This window comes from Lathamus discolor, chromosome 5 (genome assembly GCF_037157495.1).
Source record: "Lathamus discolor isolate bLatDis1 chromosome 5, bLatDis1.hap1, whole genome shotgun sequence".
NCBI classification, from domain to species: Eukaryota; Metazoa; Chordata; class Aves; order Psittaciformes; family Psittacidae; genus Lathamus; species Lathamus discolor.
The window spans coordinates 34,212,932-34,234,932 of NC_088888.1; the positions used below are offsets into that span (position 1 = coordinate 34,212,932).

Sequence of the window (22,001 nt, forward strand, 5' to 3'; positions counted from 1 at the left end):
AGTTAACAGGATTGTGTCTCCTGTGCTTGGAGAACAATGAGTGCTCAGATATGCCTTTGTTTATCCTAGAATTTCGCAGAAAACTATGTAACTGATTTTCTTGGCAATAATCACTAAAAGCCTTATCTGTAAATGGTATACTTCAGAATTACAGTATTTGGTGATGTTGGTCTTTCATTCATGTTTTTATTTCAGAAATCTCATTCAGAGTTTGGCAGTGTGGTGGAAGCCTAGAAATCATCCCTTGTAGCAGAGTGGGTCACGTATTCCGCAAACAGCATCCTTACACATTTCCTGGTGGGAGTGGTACCGTGTTTGCAAGGTAACTGTTAATGTCTTCAGCTAAATAGTAATGTTTCGGATTTCTTCAGGTGATCAGCAGGTGGCAGTAATTTCATTTTAAGGATCTTTTCTTTATAAACATTTGCAGTATTATCTAGCATGGAAAAATACTAATTTAAAAAAGTTACTTTGCGGCAGCTACACAGAGAGAAGAGCAAGAGAGTTAAAAAAGGGAAACTTGTAAGAGACAGAGCCTGAGAATCTGGAAAAGAAAGAAATGCTTAGCCTGGCATTCTAGCAGTTTTGAGAAGTTTGTGTTTTACTAGGTTCTGAAAATAAAGTGTTCTTTAAAACCGTCTTATAAATTTCAGTTTTATAAAACCAGTTGCATCATTCACTAGGAGCCATAATACACTAAGTCATGAATGGGCTTTGCTTGCTTTTTGTTAATACATGATCAGTATGTCATCTGCAAATGACTGTGTAGACTGATTATGGCATTTGTGCCAGTCTGTTGGCAACTTTATTCTGTATCATGTTTGCCTTTCCTGTGCTACTTCTATAGACCTAGGAAACTGCAGTATTAAGAGCTTAGATTGATATGCTTGTTAATTTTGCCATTGATAGAATATACAATAGAAACTGAAATACTGAGCTACTTCCTCAGTTTTGACTCTACAGAATGAGAACAGCAATTTGGTTCACGTTCATAGTGTTTTTTAAGTAATGTGCATAAAGGTACTGTGTCAGTGTATGGGGGATATTCTGACCAAGGCTCTTGTCAGTTGCAGAGAAGGTTTTAGTTTAGAGAATGGGACTTGAGCATAGGGGGCTGAAGAAGTACAAGTGTCACCTAAAGATTCTGTGTGTTAGGAGCTGGAGCTAAAATTGTTCACTCATCCTTGAAGGGATATGGAGCCCAGATTCTACTTAACATGAAGCAATACAAAACACAGATGTCTTTAAATTCATAAGAATTTAAAAGCTGCTGATATATTTAGACTCATGTTTCACCTTAGATCGAGGAACCTCTTTATAGTGTAATTCTTCTCTTCCTGCCAAGATGACTCTTAATGAATTTAATAGTTTGCTAAAATAAAGTCATTGCCCTGTTTCTTCTAGTAGTTACAGGAGGGATTTTTCTGGTCCCTTATTCTTTGAGATCTGTATTTTATGCTGTGGTGAAAAATGAATAATAGTACTTATGGGAAAATGAAAACTAGCAATGAAATACCCTCTCTTAATACATCTCTGTTCCAGTATTTATAGTGTGTATGAGGAGGATAGAAAGATCTGCTAAGTAAACTGTATTACACAGGCTTAGGATGCAACTCAGTTTCATGGTAGGTTTTAAAATTATGATATCATAGCAATATGTTATAAAAATAAATAAACAAATTTTCCCATTCCTCTGCAGTTTTTCCATCTGGGCTGTTGTCAAGATGCTGATTTTCTTGTGATATAACTAGGTACTTAAACATAGCTCAACTAAAAAGTAGGATAAAAGTGTGTCTGTGTGCATGCAAGGGTACAACAGACATCAGGAATGCATTTTACTAGCAAGGGTTAAAGATGCTGCATTTGTACTGGGATTAAAGCCTTTGGCTATTGTTGCAAAATCAAATCGTCATTGTGATTTGATCACTCAAACATACTGACAGTTGCTATGATAGGGTTTTTTTAAAGTCGCATTGTGTTTTAGCTGTTTGTGTTCAAAATGACTTTGAAAAGAGATCTTCTGTGTGCTTGAATGGTGAGGCTAGCTGCAGCCTGCCAACTAGTGTCTTGGGTACTTAAATCCCTTTCCAGATCTACCCATGTCCTCAGCTCTGCAGCTGTTTCAAATTCTGAAATGCCACTAAAATTATTTATTTCATTGGAACTATTTTTTAATTCACCTAGAAAGTTGCATATCACTTAAAAGCAGGGTTGGCAAGTTGCGGTGTATTTGAAGATTTTTCTCCTCAGTCAGCTTTTTGGGTGTCAAACCAAGGTAACAGAATGCCTTAAAATCAGTTTCAGCAATGAGAGAATGAGAAACCTAAGGTAATGGGAGATCCCTGTAGTGCAGGTATTATCCGATATGTGTAGGACCATGGTGCCAAGAAACTTGGTGGATGGAATCTGTGCTGATCTTGTAGCTGATACTTTTTAGCTTATACCATCATCTGTCCCTTGACTGTATGCAGTTTCTTCTGAAGTGGGTAAGCATCCTGTTTTTAGCTGACTAGTCAGTATGTGCTGCCTTATGTGCTGCCTTAGCCAAAACAAATTGGTGACTCTGGATGAGAGACTGAGAGCCCGGTTTCACTGACCACACCATACAGACAGGATGTGAGCAGATACAGCTTATGTCTGGCAGGATTTGTTACACTAGCATGTACTGCCTTAATATACCACTTCAGGAGAGCAAATGAATCTTGCAGTCACCAGTCTGCTCCATGCAAAGCTACTTCTGATCACTCAGTGCAAGGTTTCCTTAACTGAGGCTCGGCGTTAAGCACTGAGTGTACCCTACACTGTGTTCCTCAGTACCCTGCCTTCTTTGGGGCTTACTACTTCAGGCAGTTCTCAGCATCTACACAGTTACTGTTCTCCTATTGTACCAAGCTGGAACTGTTCATCCCTGAGTATGGGGAAGCATGATGCGGACAGACATTCTGGCCTTGGAAGTGCCTTTGCAGTCATTAAATGCTGGCAAACTGAATAGTTCCTCTTCCACTGCCAAAGTCTGGCCTGTGGACAAGCAGCAGGGGCAGGTGTTGCACGGTTAGCTGACGCTAACGTAGGCCTGAGAGGCTGCAAGAGAAAGCAAAATGAAATAGCTCTCTAATCTGGATTGAATGGGATTTTGCTTGCAAAAAAATGAATTTTTCAAGGAAAAATCAGTCCTCAAACAAAAGATGGTTGAGGTCTGTCTTGTGACTCTTTTCTTCAGTGACCTGCAAGAACAACTCACTTTATCCTGACTACTTCATCTTTTGAATTGGAAAATCATATTAAAGAAGTTATTGGCTGACTGAGTTTGCTGCAGTTGCTTTAGATGAACTTACTGCCAAATGTAAAATAAGCTTCAGAGCACTGCAGTTGCAAGTGAAATAAGGCTTAATTTTCGAAGCATAAAAATGCGAACAATAGAAGTAAATGAGTTTTACATGGAAGCCATGGAAAGGAAAAAGGCATTATCCTCTTGCAGTCCAAAAGGAGATTTAAACACATCAATCACACAAATCTAGGAATTTTTAGAGATATGTTTGATTGGACATAAAGCCTTTGGGTTAGTGGTTTTTACATTCACTGCAATAATTAATCTCTCTTGAATTTTAAAGCATTAGACATTTTCTAAATACTGGTTCTCCTCTGTTACCTCAGCTACAGCAGACTTCCTTGGTTTGTAGCCTTAAATGTCATGATAGGTTATGTCTTTTGGAACTTTGAGTACTCTGCTGGTAGGAATAGAAAAAGACCGAATATGTCTTGCCTATGTTAGCATATCTGCTAACGTATGTATATATGTTAGCATTAAAAGCATTATTAAATATTGGCAATTGTTGAGATTTTAGCTTCCAATTAGGTTGTTTGTCCAGGTGAGCATTCACTGAATTTGGCTTCTGTCAAGTTACTCTTACAAAAGGAAAAAACCCAAAACCCCACAAACCAAATAACAACCTAACAACTTCCATGAAGTCTGCAGAAAGAATTCCAAGATGTTTATTAAATTCTGGATGGAAACCTGAAGCAGTGATGAGTGTGGAAAAGGCACAAATTTTATTCTAAATGTATTGGTTTCAGTTATGTTACTGTCTAATAGTTTTCCGTTACTTGGGTTTTCAATAGGGAATCTTCTGCGTGGCTTGAGGCCGCTGGCTATGCAGTACTAGGAGAGATTAAAGTCAACCCAAGGGCAAACAATGTGGTTTGATTGCAGCTAGAGAAAATATAACCTCTGTGTTTCATATGGTTGTCCCTAGAAATACACGCAGGGCAGCAGAAGTCTGGATGGATGAGTACAAAAATTTCTATTACGCAGCAGTGCCTTCAGCCAGGAATGTACCCTATGGCAAGTAAGTCACAAGCGCTTCTTTGCCTTATTAATTTATTCTTTGTGAGATAGCACATTCTGAGGTGAATGCAGTGGTAGCTCTTGTGTTATCTCTTGAAGATAAAGTTCTCCAGCTCTGCTGTTTTTGAAGTTTCTATGTATTCCTTAATGTGTATAGAGACAGCAGACTGACTTTTAAAACTGCTCCTTTTTTCAACCCCCTCTAGTATTCAAAGCCGAATGGAACTTAGGAAGAGACTTAGCTGCAAACCCTTCAAGTGGTATCTTGAAAATGTTTATCCTGAGTTACGGTGAGTTTTGGCTGAATTGAAGGTAATATGGAGTGCTCTCTTTTTTTTATTTCTTCCCCTCCCCAGATATCATCAATTCCTCTTTCTCCATCCTTGAATGTGAAGCATGTTTTTTAATTTATTTGTGAAAGCAGTGCCTTATGTGGACTTATTTGCTTTTGAGTTTTATTAGTTCTATTTCTAAGGAGCCATTTCCCCCTAGTAAGCTGCTTTTTCTACTTGCTGCAACTACAGCTGCAGTAGCAGGTGTTTTAGAGAACAGTGTCCAAAGGACTCAATTTATCTGAGCCTGAAGTTAGACTCCTACAAAAGCTGCTTGCTCGAAAGCACACTGTTCTGTATCCTGTTGTCCCTTTAAAGCTTTAGTCTTTGCCTAAGCACATGCCTGGTTGAGTGAAGACACTGAATCTCAGTACAGTACAAGTAAAGGGAGTCAGCAGATGAGGGCCTTGTATATTTAGCAGACAAGGATAGCTGCCGAAGACTCTAAAAATCTCCATCTTCTGCTCTTTCTGTCTCTTGTTCTCTGTCACTGGATAATCATTAACTTGGGGGGGTGGGGGGGAGTGGAGGGGCATTGAAGAAGAAAGAGGGAAATGAGGGATAACTCTGCTAACAGTTTCTGTAACATGAATGCATCCTAACTAATGACAAATCCTTGAAGAGAAACCCTTTTTGAAATGATAAAAAGGGTTTTGTTCAATAACCATTTAATAAGTCAGATTTGAGACTATAAACTAGTTTGTTTGCTGTCAGCCTGATATTGGTACTGTACCAGTAAAACACTGTGTGGTTTATAAGAATGCTTGTTGGTTTGGTTTTTTTTCCTGGGGGCATTTCATGCCAGTACAGTCAGGTAACTACTAGTGCCATACAGGCTTGGAATGCAAGAGCACCAGCCATTACAGCCCTAGTGAAACATGTACAGAACCACGTAGACTGAAGAGTCTCATAAACCGGGACGATGCTGAAGAATTTATTCTTTATTGTCTCTTAAAAGTGCCAGAGGATATTTATTTTTGTTTTATTTGTCAGAAAAAATACGTCTTGCAAGCTCTCCTGGAAAATGTGCTACCATAAGCATTACTTAAGTATAGTGTCATCTTACTCTGTGTCATCTCTCATGTGCTCGTTCTGCTGAGTTGAATTATTATACTCATTTTATAGTCTGAAGTTTTAAAAGGAACTAATACGCCCTTGCTTTACTGTTTGACATGAACTCACAGATTCTACCTCACAGCTATACTTTATTGAACAGGCTTGCCTATGTATTTCCATACTATGTGAGTTTTATGTGCAGTCATTAGAAAATAGGTATCAGCAAAATATTGATGGGTTTTGATTTTGTTTCCTTTTAAATTTCTAGCCCCTTTTCCAATGCTTCAGTAAAAACAGTCTGGGGAAAAATGTAGAATGTATTTCTGCCACAAGCTAGTTTGGCTGAAAAAAAGCCAAGAGAGCTTGATACCTTAACTGATAGCATTCAGCTTCAGCCATCTTAAATGATCATCTTTAAATAATCTTTAATTTGCCTTTTGTGCTGAGTTTGTGTGTTCACAGAATCATAGAATGGTTTGAGTTGGAAAGGACCTTTAGATCATTTAGTTCCAAACCCCAGCCCTGCCATGGGCAGGGACACCTTCCACTCCTCATTCTCTGGTACAGGTCTTCTTGTATTCTGTCCTAAGCTTGCAAGTTTACTCCTGTTTAATCAATTCATGACCAGATAATTGCGTTCCCTCCTCAGAAGATTGAGATTTTCAGATAGTAGTCATCGTGTATCTTGAACCTGTTATCTTAAAATACTCCAAGTAAAGACAAGGAGTTAAAAAAAATTAAAATTAAATCAAAGAAATGGAATTAAGCAGATATTTCTGGTTTTATTTTAGGGTACCTGATCATCAAGATATAGCTTTTGGGGCTTTGCAACAGGGTACCAATTGCCTTGACACTTTGGGCCACTTTGCAGATGGTGTTGTCGGAGTTTATGAATGTCATAATGCTGGGGGAAACCAGGTCTGTATGCCATTATTTTTAATTTTTTTTCCTTTTTTTTTTTTTAATAGCATGTGATTTTTTTATTAAAAAAAGTGAAACTTGTTAAGCAAGTTCTGTGTATTGGTGATGGGAAGATAAATCTGCATCAGTTATTACAAGAGATTAATATCTCTAATATAAGAGATTAATATCTCTTATTATAAGAGATTAATATCTCCACATCAGTTATTATAAGAGATTGGCTAAATAACTTCTCTCTCAGGTACAATTTTGCATATTCAGGATTAGAATCTGAGTCCAGAGATTCATTCAGTGTGCATGGAGATTATCCCCTTCCTTTGTCTCTATTAATATTTGCTTTTACACTAGAGGCCAGTTACTTCTTTCCCAGGAGTTTTGTACTTGTAGGGAAAGCTTTTTTCCATAAATTGGTGTGTTTGATGGGGGGCAGGTGGAATTTTTGCTTAAGGAAAGATCTGGGTTGTATTCAGCATATGGCCTAAAGTCAGAAAAGTAGAAAAATGCTTTACTGTGATAACCTACTACTCATTTCTAATTTTCAGTAGCAGGCTATAAAGAAAAAAGTCTTAAATCCCTATTTGGCTCTTCTAGAAAACAGAGTTGCCTAAATGTCATATCCAATTCACTCACAGTAAAGAGAGCATTTCAGCAAATCCTTTCTAATCCTACTCTTAAACTAATCCCAAATGTGTCAAATCTGTAAATGAGAGCATTAATTATTTTAAAGAATCTTATTTATGCAGTTGTGACTTTGTTGTTGTTAGTGAAATATATATATATATGTGTGCTCACTATTTTCTGTGCTGCTTTGTCACTAAATTCTTTTCAGAATCAACCTGACTATGAATCAAATGCAAAATTAATACTTCAAGTACATCCATTAAAATAGAAGGTTCACCACTTACAAATTTGCTGTTGAATGAGTATCAGAATTTTGCTCACTCTGATTCTCTGATTTAAATTAGAAGGGGAAAATCCTAAAATCAAACAAAGGCTAAAATAAAGAACTTATTTCTTTAATGATTTAAAGGCACTGCCATCATAGAAGCATAGAATAGTTGGGGTCGGGAAGGACCTTAAGATTATATACCTGAAGTATGCTTCTTTTCCTTATCATTAAAGAGAATATATCTGGGGAGGCTTTTTCTACTACCCTTATGTGAAAGTACATGCATCTTCTCAGAACGCCACAGTGGTTTTTAGAAGGGGCGTACATGGCAGAATTGCCTTGGTGCAGAGTTATTGAGAGTTTCTGATGATGATTGGTGTTCTCTATAGATATACAAAGTTAGCTTCCTCTTTCAGACTCACTTCCCCTGAATCTGACCCTATCTTCTGTGTGGTTTCTTCTGTGAAGCTGATCTTGCCAAAGAAATATGCATTTGCTTTGAATAGGTTCCTGTTCAGAGACATTCAGGCAGATTAAGAGCAGAACAGCTTAAAACCAGGTTTTGTGTCCAAGCAGAATTCATATTGGATTGGAGGGAATGTTCTTGCAGCCCTTTGATGTATGTATAAAGCAGTATCTTCAAGACTTCCACTGTCTCTGACTACAAGGCTTTCAAATTAAAGTTTTAACCATTTCCCTGGTAGTATTTTCAACTGTCACTATTCAATATAAGTCTTATAAAGGGGCCTTCTGTTTCAGAGGCATTTGTGGTTCCTGGTAAGCTTTGAAAATAAGTTGCTTAATTCCTTAAGTTGTTAAAAGTGGCTATTAATGATTCTTGTTGACATCTTACAAACTGGGCAGATCTGAGAAGCCAAGTAATTTTGTTGTCATCTGGGATTACCATATTGAGAGTGAAAAGTTTTCAGTTTAAGGGTTTGGGAGACAAAGGGATACAGAGTGTTCCTGCCTTTGCTTTGTTTTGCATTGCTGTGATTATTCTAGTACTTGCATGCTATGGTACCTTTGCAGTGGTGATTACTTGTAATCCTGTGGGTTAGAAGTTTTGATTGTTTCCTGAGCATCTGTTCTCAAAAGAATTTAATAGTTATTGAATTTGCTGATTTTAAATGCGACTATGGAAGCCGAAAATTTGGTTATGGTATCAGAAAATAAGTTCAAAAATGGGATGGAATTTGTCAATTTATTTCTGAAACACTGATTGTTTGCAAAATAACATTTAAATGTAGCCAGGCTTGACCCTGTGTATCTAGGGTTTTGTATTCTGCAACTCTGAATCCTCTTTAGTTTTTTGGAGAAAAGCTGAGTGTGCCATTTTAAGTAGTGACGAGCATGATTTGGATATTTAGCTTGGCTTTAGTTGATAGATCAGCTTCTTTCCTCCAAAGGATAATGACACAAATGAAGATCAGTCTAGATCCTGGAGACCAAACTTTGAGGAGGAAGACATGGAGAGAGTCTGAACACCAGCACAAGAGCAGGCCCTGTGTAGAAGGATGCTGTGACCAAGCAAGCTGGGCAGCAGTACATACAGAACAGCTTTCAATGATTTCTATTTAAGAGCTGCATATTTAAATACATGTAGAGGAAATTCTATTGTACATCAAGCCTTTATAACAGTCTCCCTCTACCCTTGAGTTTGGCAGTCCTGTGTATTGCTTTCTGGTGGTCTCTATCATCTTAAGAACTGCTTCCTCACTGTGCTACCCATTACACATAGTTTAGTGCATGGGAAGTGGCCAGCGATGCTGAAGACCAAGCTTTTAGGGTTTATATATATATGCATACATATAATATTATATATTTTTAACATGTATGTAAATCTGTCTACATGGAAGATATGGGAGGGTGTAATACATGCACAGGGAGAGAGGAATAATATAGCTGGAAAAATACTTGGACAAGTATTTTAAACCTGAGGACTTGTGACTGCGCGCTATACTTGTGCAAAGCCAGCAGAGGGAGCAGAGAGCCAGCCTTGAGCTTGACACTGAAGCAATGACTATTACTGTGTCTGAAAAGGAACTTTTTTCCTCTCCTGCTCTATGGGAAGCAATGAACTGTTCTGATATTCATACGTAGCTATTTACAGGATTTTATCTGTGCTACATATGCAGAGACAGCATGTGTGCCTTGAGCATGTGTTAGTATACATAATTTTGTACACTTTTTTTCTTCCTTTTTCTAGGAATGGGCCTTAACAAAGGACAAGTCGGTGAAACATATGGATTTGTGCCTTACTGTTGTGGACAGAGCACCTGGTTCACTAATAAAACTTCAGGGCTGCAGGGAAAATGACAGCAGACAGGTTAGTATGTTGTGAATGCACTCTGCAAACAGTGGGGAAGACAAGGGCTTCCTTGAATGAGATGCAAGAACAAGCACTGGTAATCATATCTTCTATTAGTTCTATTCTTCACTCTGTCTTGCTACTGTTTGTGTAAAATTAGCATGTGTGAGCAGAGCAGCAGGAATAAGCTTGTTCACTGAGCTTTTCTTTTCATAGGCCAGTGCAATCTTTTATGAACATAAAGAGGTTTTATTCAAACAGTGGCCTTTGTAAAAGTTTCACCCAACAGCACTGATGTGTAACAGTCTTCAGCTGCCACATCTGATTTCTGAAATAGAATACGTATTCCACAATGTGTTCTTGAAAAGTCTTATTCAGTGAAGTTTGAAGGTTATGTAATCTGTCTTAGAAGAGTGTAGTTTGTCTTTCGTCTTTTCACATGTTGACCTATTTATAACAGCACCTGACTTCTTCAGTTCATTTTCATTAATGCAGCATTCCAACTTCATCTATTTCCCATGCCTGAGGAAAATCACATTTGCAGTCATACCATCTTTTTGATCTAGTCATATAACAGTTCGTCTCTTTCTGCTAAGTCATCAGTTCTGATCATCTGCCAGCTTTCTTGTGTCTCCAGTTCTGCAGACAGATAACAAAAATGCTTGCTGAAGGAAGAATATTCTTGCCACCTTCCAGAGAAGGAAACTAAGGAAACAAGATATTTTTTATAAGGCTTAAGGGGACAATGTTATAAATATAAAAGAAAAAGGTTTTGTTTTTTTTTTTTTTAGTTTTATTTTTAACATTCTATATTTGGGATTTACTCTGTACTTGACATCACCTTGAACAAAGACCTTCTAAAAGCACAGATTGACTGGTTGCCTTCTGTATAGTTGAAAGGTGTCTGACAGACTTATGTAAAGTTGTCTTCAGTGATTGTGTTTCTTGCTTCCCTATGTTTAGAATTGCAGTGTTAGGTGGATGGGTTTTGTGACTTTTTTTTCTCTTCAGATCGAAGGTTTCACACAGGTAACACAATTGTGTGCATTTTGTATCTATTGCAGTATGTTACCTGAATAAGCAGTTGTTTTGTCAAGGCTTGCCATAACTCGTATGCTCTTATTCAAGGATCATTGAAATTGTGTACTATTATTGAAGGTTTTCATGGCTTTCCAAAGCACAAACCAGGGAAGCTTATGAAGACTTCAAAGGGCAGGATGTTGAACTCATCCTTTTCCTGCTTTTCTAGCTCTGTAACTGTTGGGTTTGTTGTTTTTTTTTCCTCTTTCAGAAATGGGAACAAATTGAAAGCAACTCTAAACTGAGGCACGTTGGCAGCAACCTCTGTCTAGACAGCCGAAATGCCAAAAATGGTGGTCTCACCGTTGAGATCTGCAGTCCTTCTTTGTCACAACAGTGGAAATTCACACTCAATCTGCAGCAGTAGAAAGACTTACAAGCAAAATGCTGCTTTGATTCAGAGACATTGGGCAAAGTTTTGATTGAATTACTGATGTATTTCTTAAAACTTTCCACGGAACTTATATACCTCAGTATTCCACCTTTATCTGAAAATAGGAGAGTGCTGAAGCAGACAGCAGGGATCCAGGGGACTTGGAGCACTGCAAAAGTGTCACTGAACATGACTGCAGCACAATTCCTTCTTGGTGTGAAGACTTCAACGGTTCCTTTCCGTCTTCAGTTACACACTTGCACAGCAGATAATTAACTCTAGGAACAACTGATGTATGATAAAAAAGGATCTGAAGAGACACCTGTGGGGAACAGGGTGTGGGAGGGAGGGTGGGAACAATTGCTAGGAGAAGGTCATTTGAAAACTCCATTTCCATAGAAATCCTGGTTTGTTGTTTCCAGAAACAAAAGTGTCATTTTGAAGGGTTTTTTTTTTTCTCCTGTGTGTACTTGGTAATTTGAATATGAACTTTTCTATGATGGACTCTAAATATAAATATATAAAAGTATATATATTGTCAGCTCCCAACGGTTTATATCAGTTTTCATCATCCTATAATTATCAACAAAGTGATTGATGTATGTATAAACAGAAATTGGATTGGAATGCTAGGAGAGTGAAAGTTTATGAAGGTGCGGATTTTGTGCTGCTGAGTATGATGTCCGTGCTAACACTGGATGCTTTTGCTTTGCAAACTGGATCTACTTCTTAACACTTCGCCCTCACTGGAGATCATGAAACTCAGGAGGAGAAAGAAAATAGCAGAATAAGCCAATGCATCTGCAGAGATGATTGCTCTGATTGCTTATTCCAACTTGGAAATTCATTACACATGCTCTTGATAACCTTAAACTTGTACTTGATATTTGTGTTGATCATTTCTATAGTACTCTGTCTTTAAAATACTTCTTTTGTTACAAAACAATATAAATGGTGCAGATCTTTAGTGCAGCCATGTGGGTTCAGCAGTTTTGTTCTGGCCCTAATGAGAAGTACTAGTCTCAGACTCCCCTTCTGAGTTGTAGAAATAAGATGCAATAGTAACGTCACTGTCGACAGCACAAGACCTGAATTTTAACTTGCAAGGATGAGCAGCTATGTAATATCTCTGAACTGCACTTGCTTACTTTATAGACCTACTACTGGGAAATCTTCTTCCATTTTGTTTCTTTAAATGGAGCTTTTGAATGGATTCAGGCTTGGCTCTGGGAATCAGCCTGGAAACCAGAAGATCCTATGTGTTTTAACCATAGAACCCATGCATTTTGCAGCTTCAGTCCAGCTGATGTCATTTTTATATTAAAATAATACTGTCAAAGTTAACTGCAACTTTGACCTGTCCTTTCTTATGTTTGCATAGACTATATACTTTTCTATTGAAAGCAAATGCTTCAATGAGCTTTTAAAATGAAAAGCAAAGTAAATAAGTACTAATAAGTGAGACAGCAGTGACAAAGATTAGGGTAGACATGCAGTGCCAGGAAGTGGTTTGGATGAGATGGTGGATCTCAGAAAAATGTAAGGGTTGGCCATAGGGAAATCTGCTGTACTGCAGTGTGCTGGTACAGTTCCCCTCTGTCTTTGTTCCTGGATGTAGAGCAGTTCCTGATTTTTATTTTACTTTATTTTCTTTTACTTTCTTTTATTTTTATTTTTATTTCCGGTTTCCTTTGGCTGCATCTCTACATTAGGTGTAGAGGTGGAGCTCTGCTGGGCAAAATGGCTTTAACTGTGCCAGCCAATGTGCCCATTTGTGTGTCTGAAGTTATGATTGCAAGTACCTGCATACCTTTTCGATGGGGCACTAAACCCAGTTTCTCCCATCCATCATCTGACTTTATGAATAACTAATACCTTGTTTTTTTCCCCACTTCTTCACAGTCCACTGACTCCAAAACTTGCCTGTTTTTGAGGCCATGCAGTGGGTAAACTATTTTTCAGCTTTTTAGTCTCTACCTATCTGTAGCCTCTTGACATAGCTGAGAACTTGAAAAACACGATTTATAAACATGGCAGTGGATTTCTTCATATTATAGAAAAAGAAATGCTGAAATATGGGCTCAGCAGCAAGTCAGTTGTTTGAGGGTCTAAAAAACAAAATTTAAAGGAAGAAAAAACCCCAAACACTCAGCTTCTACCATGGAAGTATTTCCATTTGCAACTTTGATCACAGTAAGAGTAGTACTAACAGAAATCAGCAGTCGCATCTCTGAATATTGACCTGCCTCTTACCTCTGAATCAGAAGCGCTAGTAAAAAAATTCGTGTTCCACCTCTTAAGTCTTTCATGTCAACCATTACCATATAAAGTAGGAATATTTTCACTAATTCCCCATGGATGCTGTGCATGGGGGTTTTAATACAGGACCTGTATGTTGCTTTTGTTTGAGAGAACGGACAAGAAGCTGTATCCTTTTGTTATGTTTACATGACAGTGTGCCAAAGTTACTGTGATTTTAGAGGGGTTTCGTGTTGAAGAAGTTCTCCCATTTGAAAGATAAGTGAAAAGCCCTTGAAGCAAATTGCGATGGAGTCTCCTGAGAACTTTTCTTACTGTCTTCAGAGCAAGAATGGTGATACTGTTTGTTTTGCAGATTTTCAAAACATAGTTTGGAAATGGTTTTTTCAGTTGGTTTGAAAAGTCTGCTGTACAGAGCTTGTACTTTGTTCATTTTATAGATGGAAACCATCCTTGAAAAATTGTTTAACTTAAATAAAGAAGAATGCTTTATAGATAAGTGTGCGGCGGTTAATATAAGTGGGTAAAACCCAGAAGTGTGCCTGGAGCTTGTAGATTGAAGTAGTTTTCAAATGCTTCAGTTCACTTGGTTGTTTCCTAAAATTCCTGTTTTAAAAGTATGTATTTCCGGGTGTATATTTGCATTTATGAAAAGCAAGTTTCTGTTTTCATAGAGTGGTTTGGGTTGCAAGGGACCTTAAAGCTCTTCCAGATCCAGCCCCCTTGCCATTGGCAGGGACACCTTCCAGGTTGCTCAAAGCCCTGTCCAACCTGTGCTGAGCACTGCCAGGGATGGGGCAGCCACAGCTTCTCTGGGCAACCTGTGCCAGTGCCTCAGCACCCTCATGGTGAAGAGTACATCTATTAGAATATTAGGCTAGCTCCTCCTCCTGCCCCATTAGGCCTAATATTCTCAAGATTTGGACTGTCCCTGCCAGACCTCACTAGGCCAAGCCTGGCAGGGCATCCTGCAGCCTGCAGGACGATGGCAGCAGCTACAGCTCTCACAGCTGATGAGGATGCCTGTCCACATCTGCTTGTGTGGTCTTTTCTGTTGTTTGTACAGGGTAGTAGCTCAGATGCCTGTGGTGCACTTGCAGCTAGATCTGAAATACTCAAAATAAAAAAAAAAACAAAAACACACAAAAAAAAACAAAAACAAAAACCCCCCAAAAAAAAAACCCAACAAAAAACCCCAAACCCACTCTTTTTAAGAAATGTGTTTTGTGAGGCAAACACTTCACAGGTCTAGTTCAGAGAGCTTGCAAATGAACTTGCACTGCCACAGCTGGGGAGGAAGCAAATCCTCCATGGTAGGTGATGAACAGCTGTGAAAGTGTGAAATTCTCCTACTGATGTAAGAGGGCATGGTGCACAACTACAGCATCACCTTGGCTGGTAGGGATGAGCAGCAAGGCAAACAACATTCTTTGGGAGGGTAAATGGAAGCAGAAGAAAAATCTCATCTGTGATGTTTTGTCCAGTGTCAGAGATGCCTCAGGTCAGTCAGTTCTTGGGATACACCCTTCCTTCCTGGTTTGTGGCATGCAGGACTAGGACCTTTGCACCTGGTCTGTGAAACAGCTTTACAGTAAGCCCCAAGGACATGATCAGCTCCCATAGCCTGCAGAAGCAGTTATAGGAGAGACTTAAACACTCCTGTTCTTTGAGGAAGTTGAAGATTGTTACCTGTCAGGCTCTAGGTGCAAACTTGCTGTCCCCATGTGCCTGAAGTCTGTGCTTTGGCACCTTTCAAAAAGTCTAAATTAAATCAAGCAAATCGCTCTTCGATATTTATGGCTGGCAAAACCAGAATGGTTCTGTCAAACTGCAGTAAACTGGAGAAACAGCTTTTTGAAGATTGTGTCTTGAGAACTCCAGTGAGGATTCTCCATCTGAAATGCCCTTTGACACCTGTGAGTGACAGGTAATACTAAAAGATAATTACAACAGGCTTTTGGCAGTAGAAGCTTTTCATCTAATCTAATGCTGACTGTAGCAGTCTGTCCCTTATGTATCTCCCTAGGGTCTTACACGTTTTCTGTACATGCTATTCTCAGTAAACTTCTTAATATAAGTATCAGGACTGAATGGACTGTCCAGCAATGAACTGTTCAGCAGATCTTGCATTGCTACGGACCAGAACTCCATTGTTTCCTTTGCCTTATATTCAAGTATATATATGGGGAAAAAAAAGTTTCTCATTCAGTGTAATTCACTTTCTGGAATTCCAGGTCATACTTTTTAGCCAGTTTTGATTCATGGGTTTACTCTGCTTGCCCTTGACTGCATAAAACCAGGGGTGTTTATGTCTCTTTTATAAGGAAACATTTAATGGTTCCTGTTTGTGGATAAACAAAAATGTATTTTAAATCCTCGGTTTTCCAGAGGATGCCTGCATGCATTTGGAAAGGAAGACAAGTATTGGGAGAGATTAGAAGACTATGATATACTTGAGGTTAAGGTAAGGATCGTTGTCTTGTTTCAAGTGGTTCCTGCAGAGCATTGTCCAGTTCCTGGCTGGGGTGCTACTGCCATAACCTTAATTATTTTAAATTGCCATATTTTTGCATACAAATACCATGGTCCCCTTTCCCTTACTTAAATGTATATTAAATATAGTGACTGTATAAAATTTATATGGTCCTGAGTTGCATGTGTGCATCACCTGTGTCCTAATTCAGACTGAAATACAATGGATAATTTCATAGCAATAACTTGTTATCGAGCACTCTGGTAAGAGGCTGGTTCCTGCACAGAATGATTTCGAATGAATAGAAACCACTGAGAAAAAATAGTCTGGGATAATGAGCCATGATTACGGAATGAGCACAAATGTCAGGGTTGCATCTTTTGTTAGACTGCACATTTTATTTACAGCTTAACAGCTATTTTAAGATCTTCTAGTAATCAAGCTTAAAAACTGGGAATAAAGTCAGTCCACAGATGTTCTCTCTGCACAGCCCTCCAAGAGGTTGTCTGAATGGGTACAAAATGCTCTTTTGATTTGATTTCATTCAATTTGATTTCTGGCTGCACAGCAGCATGTTGTTGCTCCATACGCAGGAAGAGGGACCTGTTTGATTTCAAGTTCCTATTTCTACCCAGCAGATGTTTTTAATCCAAGGGTATTATTATTATTATTATTATTATTATTATTATTATTATTATTATTATTATTAATGAAAAAGATCTGAAGTAGCAAATGGCTGTTTTCTGCCATACCTGTATTAATTAAACCTCACCTTTGGTTAATCTGAGCGTTGTGGCAAAAAGAGGGTTAGAAAAAGACTACCAAGAGCCTGTCGTGGTGTGGTTGTGGCAAGCATGGCTTTTAACACTTACAACACTTTTAACTTTGTTAACCTCCGTGCCCCCTTTCTTCCTGCCCACCAACTTGTTTTGGAAGTGGACATGAGGTGGGTTCGTAGGTGGCAGCGCCGTGCTCAGCTGAGCCAGCCTATTTGTTAATGCTGATCCTGCCTCTCTTCCCCTGGGCTAGCATTGGTGCCTGTTCCATTGGGACAATTAAGTGAATAAAGCAGCAGGATGAGATTAACTTTATTGTTGTCTCTCCATCTTAGCGTGTTGAGCTGGCCTTTTGAAGGCTCTAGAGAGCCGAGGGATGCTCTGTTTTGCTTTCCAGTTGAGATATCTTTAATGATGGTTATATTTTTTATTACTTATACCAAAGCAGCCTTACTGATGGTATCTGAGTCTTGAGCCAGCAATGCCTGTAGTGGCAACAGAGGAGGAAGAGGGAGCAAGGGAGATAAAAAGTTTTTAACATAACACTTTGGCTTAGACAACCCTGAGAAAGAAAACGCTCTGTCTTATCTGCAGCGTGTGCTCTGTGGGGTATGGTGCAAACCACTCACCTGCTGGTTTTGGAATTGTATAAAGATGTTGCTTTTACTTTTCCTACTGAATGAGTTATTCAAGAGAGGGTGACATCTTTAGGTCACTGGGTAAGGGTCAGGGCTTCTGCTGTAGAAGGAGCTACAAGAGATGACATGCTTACTGGTACCTTGATGTCTAGGTAGGAAAGATGAGGGGAAAAAAAGGGGAAGAGAAAGAGGTGCAAAGTGAGAGAAGCAGCAGCAGAGCTGCATCTTACAGTGTATTTCAAAGTCAGTAAATTCATAGTTTAAGGGAAAATTGAATGTAGGTGTCCTGTGCCCTACAGCATAAGCTGTACCATCTTCAGCAGTGATATCTGTTCCAAGTTCTCTGCTTCTGTTTGGATGTGACCTCCAGCAAGAGCATTCAGCCCAGATGTAGATCGGATACAATTTTCAGAAGGTTTGAAAACGCATTCATAAGGTGTTTAACACATCTTGGGAAACAGATGAATTTGGGAACTAGGAGGTCTCATTCGTCAGCTGGTGTAATTCTCTTCCTGTCAACTCTTCCAATAGTTTAACAAATAATTACAACATGGATTGTAATGTGTGAAGAGCTCGGTTAGTGAGCTGATGCTTTCTGTTCTGTCAGGGGCTGCCCTTCAGGGCAGGGGAGGTTATCACCCTTGGATCTGGGGGGATTGCATGTACAAGAGGCTGGCTGAGTGTAAGGTATCCACAGAGACTATGCTTGTCTGTGCGCTTCTCTGTGCAGTATGGCTATTTCTGTGTTCACCTAAACATACCAGCACACCGCCTCTTTATCTGTGGGAAGTGGCCTTCCCTTTCCCAGGAGATGAGCTTCTATTTGCCTGGATCCCCTCGTGGGAGGGCTCCGGACGTAGGCCCTGCTGGCAGCTCCGTTTTCTGTGACTGAGAGCACTGGAGCAGAGGTTTCCCGAGGAAAGCCGGAGATGGCAGCAGGACAAGTTTCCTGCAGGCTCCCTCGCTCCAGTTTCCTCCTTTTGGCAGAACAGAACCTGATTTTTTTTCTCATGGCTGTTACAGGCTACAAAGAACAGCTCTTAAATCAGCCCTGAGGAAGTGGAAAGGTAGAGAAGGTTCACTGTAGGGAGCTTGGTCTGACGCATGTAATAAGCACAAGCTCTACCTGGTGCGACTGATGAACCCTGTCATACGCACAGCCCTCTCCTTGGTTTGCTTTTGTTGTTTTAATTAACTTTTGGCAGCCACACCAAGCACAAGTCCTGTGTCTTTTCTCAGCCGCAGCTGCAAAGTTACAGCGAAGCACTTTGGCCATAGTTTGACTTGGGAGGATCACATCCATCCGGGGAGCATCCTCAAGGCCTGTATGAAGGTGCCAAAGGTACAAAATATCCCGCCATAGTGACCTTTATCACTCTTCCCTAAAACACTCCTGCTCTATCTTCTCCCCGCTGCTTTGAGCAGCTCGGAGGCCTACAAATCTGCTGTTCTTGCAGCTTCTTTGGGACACTTGTGTGCTGTTTGGCCAGAGATGCTCTTGCTGGACATGTGCTGAAGTGAGCACTTGCAGGGTGCTGTGGGAGGAGCTGAGAAGGGCAGAGTTCTTTCACCTGTACTGCGCTTGTGTGCACCCGTGTGAGTAAGCAAGTGTGATGCTGGTCCTGCTACCAGTGCCTCTGAAGACTGTCCTTCTGCAGGGTGGAATTCTCCTCAGCCCTGGGGATTGTGGAGCAGTTGGGTTGCTCCAATCTGAGAGGATGCCCCTGGGTTGTCCCCTGGCGCCTGCTGGGGGTGCAAGCACCCCGGAGCACCTAACTGATGGGGAGGGAGGGAGGGAAGGCAGCACACACCGCTCAGGGCCCTGCAGCACTGACAGGAAAAGCAGGATTTAGGTCACCTGCCGAGGGAGCGGTGTGCTCTCCACTGAGTGCCTCAGTCACGCAGCCCTGAGGTGACAACAGGAGGGAAGGGGAACTTGTGAGCCAGGCTGTAAATCCCCACAGTCCAGGTGAGATGTTGTGCTGTGTTTTCAGTGAGGGAAGATAACTTCGCAACCACCCGTTTTTAAACATATCTGTCTTAAGAAGAAAGAGCTGCTCGTACGTTCCTAAGGGCTTCAGCCTGTGCATTGAACAGCAAACCTCACCCACTGCTGATTTTCATTAACCACATGAGAAACTGGGTTAAGCTACGTCAGGCACTGAAACCCTGCTGGCTGCTGTGAGGCTGTCATTGCTGGAGAGGCTCTGTCAGCTAGCAAAGGGCACTGCTGTCCCGCAACAATGAACCTAAGCGTGTTAGTGTCCTGGCTTTGTCTGGAACGGAGTAAATTTTCAAGCAGTGCTGTGTTTTGCTTTAATCTGAGAACAATGCTGATAACACCAATGTTTTAGTTGTTGCTAAGTAGCACTTTTCAATCCCATGCTCTGCCACTGAGGAGGGGCACAAGAAGCCAGGAGGAAGCAGGGACGGGACACCTGACCCAAACTAACCAAAGGGATATTCCATACCACAGCACGTCATGGCCAGTATAGAAACCTGGGGGAGTTATCCAGAAGGCCCAGGTCGCTGCTTGGGTTGGGCTGGGTTTTGGTCAGTGAGTGGTGAGCAGTTGCATTGTGCATTACTTGCGGGGTTTTTTGTGGGGCAGGGTTTATTCTTTCCTCACTCTCTCTATTTCCTATTCACAGAATCACGGAATGGTTTGGGTTGGAAAGGACCTTAAAGCTCATCCAGTTCCAATCCCCTGCCACAGGCAGGGACACCTTCCACTAGACCAGGTTGCTCCAAGTCCCATCCAACCTGGCCTTGAGCACTGCCAGGGATGGGACGGCCACAGCTTCACTGGGCAACCTGTGCCAGTGCCTCACCACCCTCATAGTGAAGAACTTCTTCCTAATGTCTAATCTAAATCTAACCTCTTTCAGCTTAAAGCCGTTCCCCCTTGTCCTATCCCTACGTGTCCTTGTAAAAAGTCCCTCCCCAGCTCTTTTAAACCCCTTCAGGTACTGGAAGGCTCCTATAAGGTATCCCTGGAGCCTTCTCTCTAGGCTGAACAAGCCCAGCTGTCTTAGCCTGTCAAATTCTTAGTCCTGTTATTATTATTGTTTTATCATCGTATTTTACTTTCAATTATATTCTTATCTCAACCTACGCGTTTCTTGCATTTTTTCCAATTCTCCTCCCCATCCTATTGGGAACTGGGGAGGGGAGTGAGCGAGCAAGCGGCTGTGTGGTACTTAGTTGCCAGCTGGGCTTAAGCCATGATGGTTATAAATAACTCCTCATTGTTCAAAAATAAACAGTAGGAAGAAGTATTTTTTCCTTCTCCCTTTCTGTTCCAGCTTTCTCCCTTTTGGACAGTATCAAAGGGACGTGGTTTCTGCAGCACAAAAGCAGAGCTGGTTGGGAGCAGCAGCCATAAAACCAAGGACGAGCACATGGGGAGAAGAGTGGGGTCTGGCATATCTGGTGATTAAACCTGATGCACAGGTGTGAGGTTGTTTCCCCATCCATAGCTGCAGAGCAGGATTTCCAGCACCGCTGAGGTTTGGGCTGCAGCAGGAAAGCTCCCTCAGAGCCCAGTTTTGTCAGGCCCCTGCTCTCCCTGGCTCATCACTCCTGCAGGCTGCTCTTTGGGGAAGTATTCAGAGAAACGTTCATGCCAGTGCCTTGCAAACCATTTGTGATACGCGATGTACAGCTGGCCTGCAGAACCACCCTGCCTCTAAGGATGTTTCCATTGGTGGTGCCATGATTGGGCAAACCCTGAGAAACAGATCCTTCATGGTGGCCTGTGGAAACAAAAGTTCACGAATCTTTTACAATAGAAAGCTGATGCTGGCACTCACTAAGTCCTCTTGAGAGTCAGCATTTGGTGTGTGCGTACTTGCCCCAGCCCAGGCAGAAGATAAGTGCATTTTATGCAATGTAAAAGCAGCTTCTGAAATCACTGTGGTGCACAATGCCTTGAAATTGGCTGCTGCCACCCCAGGTAAGAGAGCGCTGCTGGGTGTGGATGATTTTAATCTGGTGTCTGTTTGTTGTGCTGACCAAGACCCCTGTAAGGAATACAGATGTTTAGCAGCTGGTCCGAGTCCTGCTGAAGAACCTTTCAGGTAGGTCGGAGCTTCTCCAGGGTCACACGCACCAAGCTCCCGGCTGCAGTGACAAATCTCCATTAGAAGTGCTAGTATCGCTCTGCTTTCACACAGTTTATTAAACCTGACCTGCAGTATTCAGTCACACTGATTGCTCAGGCTGGCTGCAGAGTGTGGCTAGTCTCCATATTCGGTTTAGTAAATACTTGACCGTATCTGGTGCCCGAAAAGACAGAAACTGTGTAACGCTGCAGTGGTACTTTTGAAACTGCTTTTCACAGCGGAGCAGAGCTCTACCTGCTCTCGTGGGATAGGAGCAAAACAAAGGTGATTTTGTGAACACAAAGATGTTATGCTGTACTAGTGTTATACAAGGCTAGTTGCTGGGATGAATGTCTTCCATACAGTCTCAGAAGTAGCTCTGTACTGGGAGCGGGTTGTTGGGAATGGTAACGGAGAGGACTGAAAAAAGGTGGATCAGAGGCAG

General features: G+C 40.8%; 2 protein-coding genes across 4 annotated transcripts in view; one reads left to right on the forward strand and one right to left on the reverse strand.

The window, feature by feature from the left end:
• Nucleotides 1-11,838, forward strand: part of GALNT2 (polypeptide N-acetylgalactosaminyltransferase 2) — a 100,648-nt gene extending 88,810 nt beyond the window's left edge. The window contains exons 11-16 of the mRNA XM_065680310.1: nt 196-322; nt 4,254-4,346; nt 4,552-4,635; nt 6,525-6,651; nt 9,753-9,872; nt 11,146-11,838. Of these exons, the coding sequence (XP_065536382.1) occupies nt 196-322; nt 4,254-4,346; nt 4,552-4,635; nt 6,525-6,651; nt 9,753-9,872; nt 11,146-11,301 (707 nt within the window). The 3' untranslated portion in view covers nt 11,302-11,838. The remainder of the gene's footprint in view (nt 1-195; nt 323-4,253; nt 4,347-4,551; nt 4,636-6,524; nt 6,652-9,752; nt 9,873-11,145) is intronic.
• PGBD5 (piggyBac transposable element derived 5) overlaps nt 1-22,001 on the reverse strand; it is a 116,153-nt gene that overhangs the window by 20,529 nt on the left and 73,623 nt on the right. The window lies entirely within an intron of this gene.